The sequence below is a fragment of the Taeniopygia guttata genome, chromosome 2 (genome assembly GCF_048771995.1).
Source record: "Taeniopygia guttata chromosome 2, bTaeGut7.mat, whole genome shotgun sequence".
Lineage (NCBI taxonomy): Eukaryota > Metazoa > Chordata > Aves > Passeriformes > Estrildidae > Taeniopygia > Taeniopygia guttata.
In genome coordinates, this window is record NC_133026.1 from 34,420,280 (window position 1) to 34,435,816 (window position 15,537).

The 15,537-nt window shown below is 38.7% G+C and overlaps 1 protein-coding gene across 4 annotated transcripts in view; it reads left to right on the forward strand.

Moving 5' to 3' along the window:
- The window catches only part of CREB5 (cAMP responsive element binding protein 5), a 257,668-nt gene that overhangs the window by 46,253 nt on the left and 195,878 nt on the right, over positions 1-15,537 (forward strand). For 3 of the 4 annotated variants that reach the window (XR_012054560.1, XM_032746734.3, XM_072925667.1), the window contains 2 exons: positions 111-204; positions 9,326-9,447. Coding sequence is in view for 2 of the 4 variants with exons in the window: in XM_032746734.3 (XP_032602625.1) it covers positions 111-204; positions 9,326-9,447 (216 nt within the window). In the remaining 2 variants the exon portion in view is untranslated. The remainder of the gene's footprint in view (positions 1-110; positions 205-9,325; positions 9,448-15,537) is intronic. The other variant, XM_072925668.1, reaches the window with a different exon arrangement.

Below are 15,537 nucleotides of genomic sequence, written 5' to 3' on the forward strand. Positions count from 1 at the left end.
CTCTCATTTTTAAATTCTGTCCAATGCCAAAAGTTTATTAGAGAATTAAATTCTTCTTTTTTTCTTTTTTTTTCTCTCTTCCTCTCTCTTTTTCTGTGTTTGCCTGACAGCGTTTTCCAACAGAGGATCATCTGATGATTCACAGGCACAAACATGAAATGACTTTGAAGTTTCCTTCAATAAAAACAGATAATATGTTATCAGGTAAGAAGACATGAATTTAAGAGTCGAGATAACTATTCAGATGATGTTGAAAGCATGACTCCTATTGGAAAGCTACTGGCGAAATGACTCCAAGATTAGTTTTAAAAAGCCCCAGCTCCAATTAAATAACGAGGAGAGGTGGATTAAGCTAGAATGCATATCTTTGAACAAAAAGACAGTTGCCATTCTCGTGTCTTCATGCAGGTTTGCCATGACAAGGAAAAAAATCACTGACCCTCAGGCATGCTGGCAGCTCTGTCATTGATTTCCAGTGAAATACAGGCACTTAAGTGCATGTCACTTGGGAGCCCAGCAGTGAGAGTGTTAATGAAGTGCATTTGTGCTGTTGCTGGAAGAATTGCCATTTAAACTGGACAGGCTCACTTCAGCAACTGGAATTGGCCACATTGTATGAGCCATTGTGTGGTGACTCAGGAACTGCCCACTGTAAATAGCCATAAGCAGAAAGGTGAACAAGTGGGTGACATCCAGGACTCTTTCCCCATCTCTGTTTGCGCCTCTCCCTTCACAAACAGGGGTTGTTATTAGGTACAATTTCTATAATAACTATAATTTCTTGAGCAGTATATTTCTTCTGCAGTCTTTCTGTGCTCTTGTCTGTGTAACCACATATCAATGGCTTGCTGGCCTTCAACAGTGTTGGGTAAAGTCAAGCTAGCCCTTCCTTTTACTTCTGTCCTCTCCTATTCCCTTTCCTATTGTTCATTCTTTGGGCTATAGTAATGGACTATTTAGAATAGTATCTCTAGACTTTTTCAGGTTTTGAAGTAATGGTAGAAAACCCCTCTGTGATGCAAATGTGTGTGTGGATGTTCAACAGTGTTTGATATTTGTCTTTTGCAATGGGCTTCTTCAAGGTAAATTGCGCCACTTCAGATACAAATGTATATTCATTAAAGGGACTCCAGCAGACTAATTATTTTCTGGTTAAACTGTTTCCATTTTAATGAAAATCATAATGAAGTAACAATGGTTTGCAAATATGAAGGTTTGAGTTTTTTGGGGGTTTTTTTTGGGTTTTTTTTTTTTTTTTTGGGACTTTGGACACCAAGGAAAATTTGGACAGCCATTTTTCCCACATAGAATTTATTTTGCTTTTCTTTTTAAAATGCCATAGTGGACTAAGTTTAGAAAGAAACAGTACACAGCATTTTGAAGACTAGGTCTTGTAAAGTGCCTGAGTGCTAGCTATGCCCACAGAATCCTGTGTTTGCAAGCACAAATGAGGAAAAGCTGCTTTTGCATTTGGCTGTGTCCTTTGGCAGTGAAACTGCTCGAAGACATCTGTGCTGTGGGCACATTCACCCTGTGCAAGTGATGGCTTTTGTTAAAATGCTGGCTTTCTGTTTGGCAAGGCTTTTGTTCAAGTGCAGTTTCTAAGGAATCTATTCTGTCATCAGGAATCTCCTGAGCAGAGTAGGTCCATTTGTGTTTGGTAACTTCTATGCCATCCTGCTTCTTCCAATGTTGTTTTCCTAAGCAAAAAGAATGTCTGTCTTCTAGCTCTACCACTGATACTGGGCCCCCTAAACCTGCAGTTTAAAGTGTACATACTAATGTGGAATTTTCTGGCCAGAAAGACTCTGAGATTGCTTCTAAGGGATGTATCCTTTGGGGTTTGTTTATGATGATCCTCTGTAGTAGTGAAAGAATAAAAAGTCACATGTGTTCCCAAAGACTGTGGCCAATGTTCCTGACTGTCATGCCCTGGCAAATTGGTTCTGAAATTGGTTCTGCTGGTGTATTGATTCCTCTTTTTGTGTTTGTTTGCTGGATTTGTTTAGCATTTTGCAGCCCTTACTCAGGAAGCATCATAGATCATCTGCTTTCTGCAGGAAGACATTGAAAAATAGTTGTTTCATTACCCACTGAAACCCTGGGGAAATCTAAATACCTTAAAGTTTAAGATGTTTTATTCTTAGATTTCAGAATGAAAAATTAATGATATATGGGAAAAAGAGAGTTTTCTCTTAGACATTTGTCTTCATGTCTTCCTTGTTTTTTGCATTTTTGCTTATGTGACTTTTTAAAAAATTTGTTCCTGTCATCAGTAGGTTCAAAGAATTGCAGCAGCAATTGCCCTGTAATAAGCCAGGTGCACTGTTAGTTTTTTTCTCCCCTCTTTCTCCTAAGCTGCCTAGAAGTCAGACTTTCTCATTTTTTTTTCCAGTATGTTGTATACTGTCTTTTAATTTGTTGTATATTAACATTATTATTAACAATTAGCCATGAAAAGTAGCACACTGTATGCTTTCAAGTAGACATTAGAATTATTTACTCTGTTTACAGAGGTAACTTAATCCACAGTCAGGATTCACTATAATATCAATAATATTTAACACATTAAACATATTTTTTATAAACTGTTCCTGGAAGTAGGCAATGAAACTGTTGGTTTTGTACAAGACATATTAAAAACAAAGCAAAATATGACTTGGGAAGAAGAAACTTATTTTTTGTGTGAAATCTATGTTTGGGTCTGAAATATATGCTTTTAAGGAAGAGATAAAGTTACGTTATATGTGAAGTTATATGTTGTCATGTAGGTGGGGTCGGTATCTAATAAACAATGGTGCGTGACCTGATTGCAACAATTGGTGCTGTGCTGGTTTATCAGGTGTATCTTTCCAGGATCTTCTGAGTTATCAACTAGCTTCACTACATTTTCTACCAATTTTTTCATGCGGGCTTACGAAGAACAAATTATATTAAATCTGGTGAACCCATCCCTTGAACCAATTCAGAAATTCCAGATACCCATGTGCACCAAACAGCTTTCTGTTCTCTGACTGTATGAATGGAAGGAAAATCCACTAGAAGCTTTGCATTAAAATGCAAGTGATACTTCTCTTGCACAACTTGACAACACAATTCTGTCTTTTTAAATTAACGTTATTTGTGCCTCTTTGTTGTATGCATTTTTTTTTGTTAGAAAGTCTTGTTAAGAATATGGATAGAGAGTCATTGATATTTTCCATTTCCATCTTTCCAGCTACAAAAGAGCTGTTTGAGATAACACAGGATATCTTATGTAAGTTTTGCATGCTAGTAAGCATTGCAGGCAACTTTATAGTTAAATTGACTGAAATAGATATCAGCTCTTTGCTGTTGTGCAGACTGAACAGTGTTTGCATTGCTTTGAAACTCTACATTGTGTTGTGTGACAAAGCTTTTGTGTTTAAACACCAAAATATTAATGTCTGTAGAATAGATTGCTTCCTCCAGGGAAATAATAAAAGCCCTGTGGAACTGAACTTTGGGAGCTGGGGATTATCTACATAGAAACCTTTTTTCCTTCCTCATTCTATTTAATGAAACCAAATCCTCTAGAGTTTTGGTGATAAAGCCCACTGTGGAGGTAGAAACAGTTTTCTCTAGATGGAAGAAATGCCTGTAATAAAGGTAGTACAAAGGTATTCCTTTTCCCAAGCAATGCCTGTGCCAGTGAGGTAATTTACATCACTCTGGGTTGCCTTAATTTTTTCCTCCTTGTAGTTTACACAGAGAGGTTTATCTAGGCATGAATTTTGAGGCATACAAAATGATTTGGTATGAGGACTCATTCTGTAGTTTGTTTTATTGTTTGCTTCTGTATCCCTTGCTTTATCAAAAATAAAATGAAACATTATCTTACATTTACGGGTCAGTTTCAGAGTAACAAGAAGTCTTTAAAAATTAGTTGTACCCAGTATGTGTACCCCTCCAGGAAAGTCCAACCAATACTTTAAAGGGTATATATTTAGGCAGTAAAGTTCTTGGTAGCCCTCATCTGGGTGGGAGCAGTTTCATCACCTATGTTTGAGTGCACTTCTTCTTCCTCTCCTCTTTCTCCACCTGGTTGTTGTTGTATTATGATGTTGAGCTCCTCAGTGCACTTGGGTGGAAACCTCTGAAATCTTTCTGAAGCCTTTCTGAACTTCTCAGGTCATTCCTCTGTAGCTGCTTGATGGGAGCCCTTCAAATTTCTGTGCTAGCCCCATTACTCTGACTTTGTTATCATTGTATGAAAGTACAACAAGGGTAAGTGTATAACTTCAACAGAGCTCACAGCTGAACAAGCCAAATGTCTATTATTATTGCACATCAGACTAAACAAGTTTTTTTTTTTGAAAGAAAAATGAAGAATCAAGTTACACACTTTTGAGCTGTGCTGTTAGGTATCATTTACCAAATCAGAAATTAATTTTTTTTTTTCTCAAAATGAAAGCTTGTTTCAAATAAGCGTCCTTTGGTTCTCCAAGGTTTTTTTTTTTAACTTGTAGCACGCTTTAAAATTTCCTTTTGTGTTTTTGAGGGATGAAACTAAGGAATTCGAGGTAACTTTAAAAAACACATTCTGGATGAATCAAGTAAGTTTCTGTATAGCAAGCTAATATTTTATTTCCTGAGCTGTTGTTTTGAAAATAATGTGTTGAGACTGAGTGTCCTTTCTGAGAGTATTATTTCAATCCCCACACCCCCAAACAAACAACAACATTGCATTACCATGTATTGCCAAATATTGTGAATACAGAATGGAACATTTTGACTTTACTGAAGACTTCAAGTTCCCCATAGCCTTACCACATATATTTTTTTAATGAGCCTGAAAAATCAGGTATCACTTCAGACACTGAGGACAGGTTTTCAAAAGTCAGCAACCAAAACATACACAGTATGCAAAATTCTGGTCTGAATATGATTGCTGAGTGTATCTGAAATCCCTTCCTGTACGATATAGTAGGTTGACTTGGGATCTGCACAGGTGAGATCATTTGCACTTGCTCTGGGATTTATTTATTGTCCATTTACTTTTATTTAAAGTTTCTTACAGCCTTTCTTGTCATGACTGTGTCATCAGAGAGCCTGATTATTTCCCTTAATAATAGGCTGAACAATATTTTCATTGCCTAGTCTGAAGCTTGACATAGTCTGTGTTTAAGCTGGTGATGAAGTTGAGATAGAAAAAAATTCCTAAGTAATTATCAGATGACAAGTTTACCTGTGAAGGGACAGATGCCTAGAGGTAGATGCCTCAAAGGACAGTAAACTAGTTCTAGAGGGTGGAACTAATTGAAGATGGAAAAATTTTTGCATGTGGAATGATGGGTCTGGGTTGGGATAGCTGATCAGTATCTTGGGTTAACCTAGATAACGCTGTATCCCAAGATGCCAATACAAAATACAGTTTGTGACTAATAGTAGAGTCCTGGGCTGTGTGAGTAGCAGTGTGCCTGCAGAACAGCTTGCTACATAACATGTGTCCTCAGCAGGAATGCTGAGAGTGGTGCTGGCTCTGTCTGAGTTTTGGTCCAGATGGGTCTGGCTCATCCAGTTGCTGAAGTGCAACAAATCAGAGCCCTGTTCTCAGTGAATCTGCAATAGTTGTGGGTGCTGGTGATAGCAACAAAAGCTTTGTTTGTACCAACAGGGAACACTGAGGTCAGGCACAAGCTGTTGGAACTATTAATGCATTTTTAAGTGCTGAGAATTAGGAATATTTTATTAATTCTCGGAGACCTGATTTTGTAGTTTATGCTAGGGTCTCCTTTGTGATACTCCTCCCAGTTAAAACACAAAGGCTTGCCTAATCTAGGTAAAAGAATTTCTGTGTTGTTGAGAGCAATTTCTTCTACTATTTTGCCCACATCCTAAAGGAGAACTGGTGTTTAGCAGAGGCAAAATAGTTGATTGCTCAGGAGCAAATCAAGCTCATTAGATTTGATAGCCTTGAAATCCTGGGACCAGTGAGTGCAGTGTAAGTGCAGTGTAACTACTTTACTACACAAAGTCTCAACATTTTTAAGTCTGGACCTTTATCAGTTCTGCTCTCACACAGACAGAACTACGAAGGCAATTCTTGTTTTACATCTGGCTGAGCTGACTTCCAGGAGGTCTGTGGATGAAGCTTAGACTGGCTGGTTGGTGGTGCTCCTTCCTCACTTGGGATAAATGAAGGACTGTCTGTCTGAACAAAAATCTTCCTGTGAATTCCTGCCAGTCTGATTTCTGGGACATAGGAACTACAGTAGAAGTATGGGGAGACTGAGGTAATAAAATAAGATCACCATCTCGATATATAGGTGATGTAAACAGTGTCATCAGTTTTGATCTTTTGACATATTAAAATAGTTAATTGGAAAGTTCAACTGTAGGCAACACCATTGCCTATCTTGTGGTGCAGAAGACAGATCTTCAGCATGAGCAGAGAAAGGAAGCCATTGAGGCCCTTCTGAATTTGAAATCACATTCTTGCTCTGGCTTGCTTTTTTTTTACTGTTAAAATGGATTTACTTCAATGGATAACTTTTTTTTTCCTTTTGGCCGATTCTGGGCCCAAGCAACTCTGGAGAAACCCAGAATTTTTCATTCTAGTGAAAGTAGTGGCATCTACTTCTTTATGAAACCATAGTTTCTAATTTTGGCCGTGAAATTGATACCTTGCTTATTTGATATGGATATATCACTTCTAACAATAAAACATTTCCTCTGTTTACCTCACATTCCAATACTAATGTGCCCTTTGTGTCCAGGAAGGCTTAGCAACAATTGTCTTTGATTTTCTACAAAACAATAGTATTGTTCACTAAAGTAGCATTTAATCCTTTTTGGAAATTAAATCTATTTCTCCTGCATTTAAGTGCCATTCATTTCCAATACGAGCTGCAGTCCAAGGGCCAAAAACAACCCTGGTGTACATCTACTGAGTTTACTGAGGTTACTTCAGAGGTTTGTTTGGCACTTCTTATTTAGGATATGGACCTGTAAAGTGCTGAGTGTCCTCAGCTCCCATTGATGCCAGCACCTTGTTGACTCATCTCCTTATGCTGAGTTCTTGCAGGATTCTTAGAAAGTTTCGTTTCTCACTCTGGTGATACAGTAGTTAGCTGTGAAAGGTAATAGATAAATAAGTGTGCATTCCCAAATACGTGAAGTTTTTTTCTTTTAAGATCATAGGTGGGATGCTCAAGCCAAAAGAAATGAAAAAGGAATTTTAACATTAAGGACTTGCATTCTGATGTTCCATCAGAAATATAAATGCAAACGAGTGTCTTTGCTCTTGGATTACCTGAGAAAGTAAAATCTGGAGGACCTTGCTTGATACAGGTGGAAATTGGCTCCTCCTGACTTTATAATGAAGGAGGCTGATTGTCGGAATCTGTGGGTATTGATGATTCCGAGATTGTAAAAAGTCTCTGTCTTTCTGCCCCGTTGCCAAAGAAGAAGCCATAATTCATCTGTGCTGTTTTCAAGGTTGTTTATTCTTGCTTATCTCTAACATGTTCTGCTGCCCTGCTGCAGGTCTGTCCTGCAGGGCAGCGTGCGGGGCTCTGCCCCCAGTGGGATGGTACAAACATTATATACCAGAAACTACCTGTGCTATATTTACAATAATGTGCCAATATCTATCATCTACGTTAAAAAGCGTGTCCCCAGCCTAAACCAATAGAAAAATGCCAACACTACAGTGAAACATGGGGGGCATGAAGAAGGAGGAAAAGGACAAGACACACCCAATTTCCTCCATCTTGTCCCCTTTGAACCCCTAATCTAGAAACCTAAAATTTTACTTTTGCACCTGTGCCACACTTAATTATTACTCTTATCAAACACTCAGAGCTTGTAATTCATCCTGTAAGATTGAAAACTCCTCTCCATGGACAGAGATCACAGACAGTGTCTCTCGGGGCTCTGTACAGGGGGGTTCCTGACCCCTGCCAGGGTCCCAGACCTGCCAGGGCAGCCAGAGGGAAGCCCTGGATTCCCACAGCTGATCCTCTTCCTTAATTTCTAAGTGAAAACTGCATTTTCTTTTGTGTACCTTGCTTTTGTACTGCTTAATTTGGGCTGATGTGCATTTCTATCCTGATCATGTAAAATTCATGGTGTTAGGTAACTGTTTGCTGTTAGAGGGTAATATTAGACCTTGACCTAGTTTAGCTAGGTTCAAGAAAGGATTTTTTTCTTTGTAGAACTGGGAAGCTTTTTTCTGAGGTCAAAATTGACCTAATATGGGCAACAGGGTTCAATATAATGGAGTTTTCATTCTTTAAAGAATGAAATGCAAACAATAGGTAGTAGTCAAGGACTATGCTGAAAATTTTTTTTTAACAAAATGAGTCCAATCTTTTTGTAAAGTCACATACAAAGCATCTCAAGCTGGGACAGAGCCTTGGGAAGAAGGAGCCAAGGTGGAATAATAAAGAACTAGCCTCAGAATGAGTAGAAGTGCCTCAGACCTGTGCTTTAGGGAGCCTTTGGTTCCCAGACTTGGGCTTGAGTTTTCATTTCCCGAATAAAGAAACTGAAATCACTGAAACTACATGGCAATTTTGCTTGTCTGTCTTGCAGGTTTTTGAAAAAGTATCACAAAACCTTGTAACTTTCCTCCTGCCTGTGGCATTAAAGAGAATACTGCCCTTCTTGTATTAATTCTGAGAGGGCAGAAAAATCTTAGAGATGAAGGCATTGAATTTTTTTTTTACTCCAAATTTAATAGTTTTCCATATATTATCAACACTTTCAGGTATAAAACACAAAAGGGTGCTTCTTCATGGCCAGAATTTCACTTTTCGTAGCTTTTCTAAATGTTGTTTAATTCTTCCTTCAAAAATTGTGTTGGAAGCAAAACTTTTTGCCATGGCTACCCTTTTTTGCTAAGTATGTGTATGTTTGAGATGGTGTTTGAGCACTTGAAAGCATTAACTATTGTGATTCCACAGCAGTTAACACATGTGCTGTGGTCTAAATGGGAATTATGAGATATACTGTGTGTTGTTCTGCAGGAGCCTATTTTTAGAGGTTTATAGAGAGTTCTAATGACCATGTGCACAGGTTGAGGAGATGCACTTGTGTTATGTGCCCCAGGAAAGCCCATGCTGTTGTCTTTCTGCACAAATAATGACTGCTGCCTGGTTTTGGACGTTGATGGCAAGCACTGGCTGCCGGCAGCATTTGGTGTCAAAATTCAGCACTGTGTGGGTTTTTTAATGATGGTGCAGGTAGGGGTGGGATGGGAAAGAGAGGTTTGGTTAGAACCTCTCTGCCTGGAAGACTATTTAATTGTCTCACTCTTTTTTCAATATTGAGCACCAATGATCATTTCTCATCTTGTTCCCAGATCAGACTCCCACGCCAACGCGCTTTCTGAAGAACTGTGAGGAAGTCGGGCTCTTCAACGACATCGACTGCTCCCTGGAGCACGAGTTCAGGAAGGCACAAGAAGAAGAGAACAACAAAAGGGTGCGTGTGAGCACACTCAGCCCTTCCTCCCCTTTTGATTCCCTGAAATGGTAAAGGAAGTATCCTTTAACCTGTGTGAAAGCAGATTGAACTCTACTACCTAGTAGTAGGTTACTACTACCTAGTAGTAACCTTTTGGTTAGAAACTAGGTGGCACTGTAAATTGTGACATGCTTTGTAAAACTATTGAAGCAGTTGACAGAAATAAAAACCCCAAACCTACAAAAAAACCCCCAGTATTAAATGACAAAAAAAAGGGTAACTGTGTTTGCCAGGGTTTGATTCCAAGTCTCTGCTTTTAAGTAAACTGTAACACAAACTACACACCTCATGAGGGACAGGCCTGGGAAAATTATATCATCTTTGAAGTGAGGATTGCAAGCTGGCTCAAATATATTGCAGGGAAATTTGGCTTATGAAGGGGCATTTACTTAAGAGAAAAATTTTTTTCCTTTTCTTTTTTTTTTTTTTTTTTGAATTCCTCCACAATGCAATGGGCCCTTGGATTTATTAATCATCAATACCAGCTTTATTGTGTTTCTGTATTTCTCATAAAGCATTCAAGTTGAGCTGGGAAACTTTGACTTGAAATGCCTAGTAGATTACATATCTCATTTGCAATTAGTATTCTTTTAGTTTATTCTAAAGCTATTCTGTCAGTATTCTGAAATTTAGGTTAAATTATATAAGCCACCTTGTATATAAGTGTACTCCTGTACCCAGAGATAGTTAAAAGTGTTTTCAGGGATCCTAAAGTGCTATTAATATTTTCAAAGAATGGTAAAAGAGCTTAATGCACTAGAGAGGCCAGGAAGAAAAGAGGTAAAGCTCCCTGCTGAGGTGCAGAACAGGAGAGGAGGCTTGTAGAAAGAGAAGGGAGTCCAGGAGCAGCTTGATTTTGGCTTACAAGGAAGTGAGTCTAGGTATGGTTTATCTGTGGTTCATAAGGAAGGAGACTGGGACAGATAGAGGAGGACAGAGGCTGTGTCATGGTATGCTGAGCAAGGAACAAGAATGTCCAAATGTGAGAGAGTTCAAGTTCTGGTCAAGTATTGGGAAAATAGCACAGACTGACCCTCACAGCTTTGTGTATTGGACAAATGTTAGAAAACAGTCATGTATTGAGATAAATGTGTCTAATTTGAGACTTGTTAAAAAATTTTTGGTTTAGGTTCTGCTGAGTGAAGTCTTAGAATCAGGGAGAACTTTTCTGTACACTCCTACTTCTTTGTCCATTACAGGATTTCTAAGTTGTTCTCTGTGCCTGATGTTCATTTTGCAGGAGTAAGAGAACAGGAGAAATCTACTGAGTTAGACCTGGGTGCAGTTAGCCCCAGACTGCAGTGCTTGATGTTGCAGAGAGATTTCAGTTTGCGAGGGATAGTTGTAAAATCTGATTAAAACCTAGACAAGGGCATCAAGTTACCTGATAATTCCAGCTGTTTAGCAGTCTCTGGAAGTCTTATTCTGCCCTCCTACCAACCCCTGCAGCTGCCATTGTTGATCTCCAGGGAGCAAATAAGTCATCATGGGAGTGGGAAATTTTAAAAAACACCCCCAAAAAAACCCCCAAAAAAACCCAACCAACCAAAAAAAAAAATTCACCAAAAACACAAACAAACCAAACCAACCAACCAACCAAACAAAAACCCACAGGGTGAAAAAAGGAAAAAAAGGAAAGGAAAAAAAAAAAAAAAAAAAAAAGAGGCATAAGTCCCACTAGCTGGCTAACCTGTAACATTTGCTCTGTGTTTCCAATTAGTCTGCTGTATGTTCATTCTTACATTACTGACTGACTGTCAGATAGGAATCTGAAGCAGGCCCCAGTAGGGCTTTGCACAAATGCAAGAGACAAAGGCCAAGACAGAAGGAGACTCCTTGAGCTGCAGCTGTCCCTAAGGAAATGCTTCTAACAGCCTATCCCTGGAATATGAGTGTGATGTAGTGTTGGCCTAATGGACCTACCAACACATGGAGACTAAGGTTAACTGCAAGAAAATCTTACTCACTGCACAGTAAAGTCTTCCAAAAATATTTTTGGTCATATTAATTTCTCTGGACTCTGAAAGACACAGTTTTGTTTATTTTAGTATATCACTGCGGCTTAGCACACAGCTTGACACTGAAATCTTGTAACAGAAAAACACTTTCATTTCTCATTGGCTTTTTTTGCTCTTTGAGAGTCATACTTTGAAAAGTCAGAGGATAAATTTCAAGTAGCTGCATTTTTTTTCTTTCTTTCTTATTTTTAAATTTTTTTAAGTCTTCTGGGTGGGTGCCGATGGATAATCCATGAGAATTTGTTGTGATGAAGCTGGTTATGCAGACTGGTGACTTTCCAAATTAGTGAAGCTCTGAGTGCATGGGTTTAGGAACACCATGTGTGCCTTTTTTTGTAAAGGTACTATTGAGTGGAAAGCACTTACATTAGTATCCCAGCTTCTTATCCGGGAATAAATCACTTGACATCCTTCTGCCGCAGTTGCTCATGCGTTAAAGTGGAAGAAGTGTCTCTTTATTCCTTCCATACTTGGCATGCCTTATGGTTCTAAGATCATCTGTCAAGGACCAACTATGGATGTATGTGGATTAGCCTTTGCTTGGGGACTGAGGGGTTTCAAGGAACAATAATGATGATGATGACATCCAGAACCTGCAATGAGAAAAATAAAGCTATAAATGGAAGTGAGTTTGTCTGTTGGTTTTGGTTTGTCTGCTTCCTATATTAACTGGAAGTCTCTCCTTGAGAAAGACCTGCTCCCTAAATGCAAGGGATGCTACAGATCAGCAATAAGCACATGGATAAGCATGTGAGAAAGAGGCTTTTTCCATCCTCTTGACAGCACTCTTCCTGACAGAAACGTCCTACCTCCCAAATTCATCACCAAAATTAGCACAGGCAAACAAGCATACCTATACTATATTTCTACGTAGAAAATTCTAAATGTTAAAGTTCTTTGGAACTTGAGGCAGACAGCAATTGACAGCTCAGACCCAGACAGACCTTGCAACCCAACTCAACAAGGCAGGTAGTGCTGGCAGATCAAACATGGCCATTTTAGCCCACTGGCTAAATGGTTTTAGGCTTACACTGCTTGGAACATTAGGTATCCAAAGCATTTGCAGTGGGTTGTAATTGCAAACACATGACCTTTGCTGCTACTGGATAGGCCCTGTTGTCACATCTTGTTTTGAGCATTGAGTTGGGGCTGAGAGTATAATGCCAGAAATGGGAAGAGTCAGGGTCTGTTTCTGAATAACTTAGTGGACCCACTTCATTAAAATGCATCTAGCCTGATGTCCCTGTGTGATATGAGAAAAAGTGGAATTTAACTGATTGTAGCAAGTGGTGTATTGCATCAAATAGCATTTACAATAGTGGGCTGAATATTTTTGACATGAGAGCATGTTTAAAATCATATTCTGCCTATGCTAGAGTTTGGATGCATCACTTCCTAAGACTTATCCTGAAACTTTGAAATCTTCTCACCAGTGTTCAGTGCCGGTTCAGATAATGTATACATTATGCAAATAAGTCAGGGAAATGGCTATTCTCAATTTCAGCTTGGTTGTAATGTGTGTTGTTCAGTGTCAGTTCAGGAAGCTCTTTAGTCCTCTACACAGGCTAGTGTTCCTGCTCTAAGTACACTATCCTAAGGCAGGCGCCTCACTGCTAGAAAAGCATCAGCAAATTGAAATAGTTCAGTAAAGAAGAAGAAGAAAAAAACCAAATACAAAGCCTTTAAGGGTTAAATAATTTCAATCTGCAGAAGGAATAAAAAGCTTGAGTATCCAGTTTAGTTGTGTTAAACAAGGGGTGATACACAGTCTGATATGTGTTTGAAAGACATATATTTGGTTTGTACCTTCTAGGATCTCCTTCTACCTTGTATATATTTCTGTGTATCAGCATAAGAAAGTAGATAAAATGCTTTGTCTAGCTTATATCATGTCACTATTTCATGCTGAACTCAGTGACTCTCTGATGTCCACAAGAAATTTCTTGCAAATATTTGTTGAATGTCATAGTATTGTACTGTACCTATGAGTGTAGGGGAGATGACATAATTCAAAGCAAACTGGAAATGATAGAATCTGTCTCTAAAGAAGTATAGTTTGGAGAAAAAAAACCCTTTAATTTCCACATCTCGCTTAAATTTTATGCAATGTGTATCTAGCCCATAGGTTTCCCCCTCTTCTGAAAAGTAGTACAGAAAAATCATAATGGATTTTGCCTGTGTTTAATAGCTAACATTACAGCAGCTGAAACTAGCAGCGCAGTAAATCACCCGTATCCAGGAAAGGGTTATATGTATGGGGTCATATGTACCCTTATATGAGAAGAAAAAATATTTATATGTTGATAAAGCACCCTGTGTAAGTGTTTGGGTTTTAGAGGCCTATATTGTAATACTAATAGGCTATGGGGTAATGCTGGCAATCCACTCCCTTGGTGAAAGAACAAGGACTAAGTGTTCATTTTGGTGGTTGGCTTGGGTGATGGGTGACAAATTAGCCCCAGTTTGCCCTTGTAAGTATTCTGAAACCATAGCAGGGTCCTGGAGAAGAACAGTGTGCTGGTAGATGTTTCAGAGGCAAGTGCTCTATAAGGGCTGAATTTCACTTGTGAAATAATACAAACCAAACTCATAAGCCTGTTTCTGGAGCACTTTTGACTCATTGTCTGACAGTCTGTACAATGGAAGGAAAGACCTATGTTTAAATGCTTACTATTTTGATTTTTTAAAACATTATGCTATCATAAATGCACATATGTACAGTCTCCCTCCATTTGTCTAAACATGATGTAAGACCATATTTTTTAAATCAAAGGGCCCTCTGATTTCTTATTTTCCCACTGAGATTAAGTATCTTATATACTCAGTATGTCATAGTAGACACAATGTAAGACTAGAAATTAGTAACACTAGAAATTGTTTATGTTAATACAGTGCTTAAGGGCCAGAGTACCATTGTTATATGTATTGTAATAACTTCAAGTTGTTACTTTATCAATCAGTTAAGCTGTTGTCAAGGTAATAGCTCAAAACTCTAAATTTCAAAGTCCAAAATATCACTCCATATTCCAAGGTTTCAGTATAATAGTTCTTATACTCTAAATATAATATCTGTATCTGTGAAGATGTAAGCATCCTCACATAGCATTTTTTCTGGGTGATGCATTGCAGTACTGGAAAGATACACTGTAACTCTGCGTCTGAGTTTTTATGAGGGTTATTCTTGGTTTTCATATGCATTAATTGCATCAGGTTATTGATCTGCTTTTTGGGTTCATTTTTTGGCTTGCAAAATCCCTTTTTTTCTTAATGAAAATAACTCTTGCAGTATTCCTATGAAGAAGGTAAATACTCTGTTTCTTATTTTCTAAGGGAAAAAACAGGATCCAGAGGACATTGCTTTCCAGAGCTCCTTTGTAGTGTGACACCAAGCTCTCAAAGGAATCACATATGTGGAGTGAGAATTGCAGGGTATCTGGATCCTCTCCACCATTCTGCCAAGAGAGCAGCTTTCTGTCTCACTTGGTTCCTAAATCTCTTTAGCAGTATGGCCCCAAAAGATTCACAGACTCCCTCAAAGACATTTCGGTGCCTTGCTTTGACTGTAACAAAGCAAGAGTAAACCAGAGAGCTACCATAAAGGATCTGGGCTCAAGTGACATGTTTAAAATTGCGCAGGAAGTCTGTGGCAAAGCCTCGGATTGATTCCATATCTCCGTGGTCTCAGCATAGGGCATCCCACAGACCATGTGTGTTAAAGATTTATCAGCTGTTGTTCAGTGTTGCTAAAGACAGGAAGAATGCTCTCCTCCTCTCTCCAGATGGGTAGGCCTGCTGGATTTTAACTTCTTAACCTTCCTAGATTTCATGGTAGACATGTGGTGGTTTGTTCTATTTTGTATGATGGCAGCTCCACAGTTGGTGTTTCAGTTCCCAGCTTTATTAGTCCTGTTCTGAGTACAGGACTCCTGTTTTATTTATCTCCAGGCACTTCATTGTCACACTGGGCTGTATTACAAAAGGGACACTTTCTGCATAATGGCACAGGAAAGCTGTCAGGACAAAACTGTTC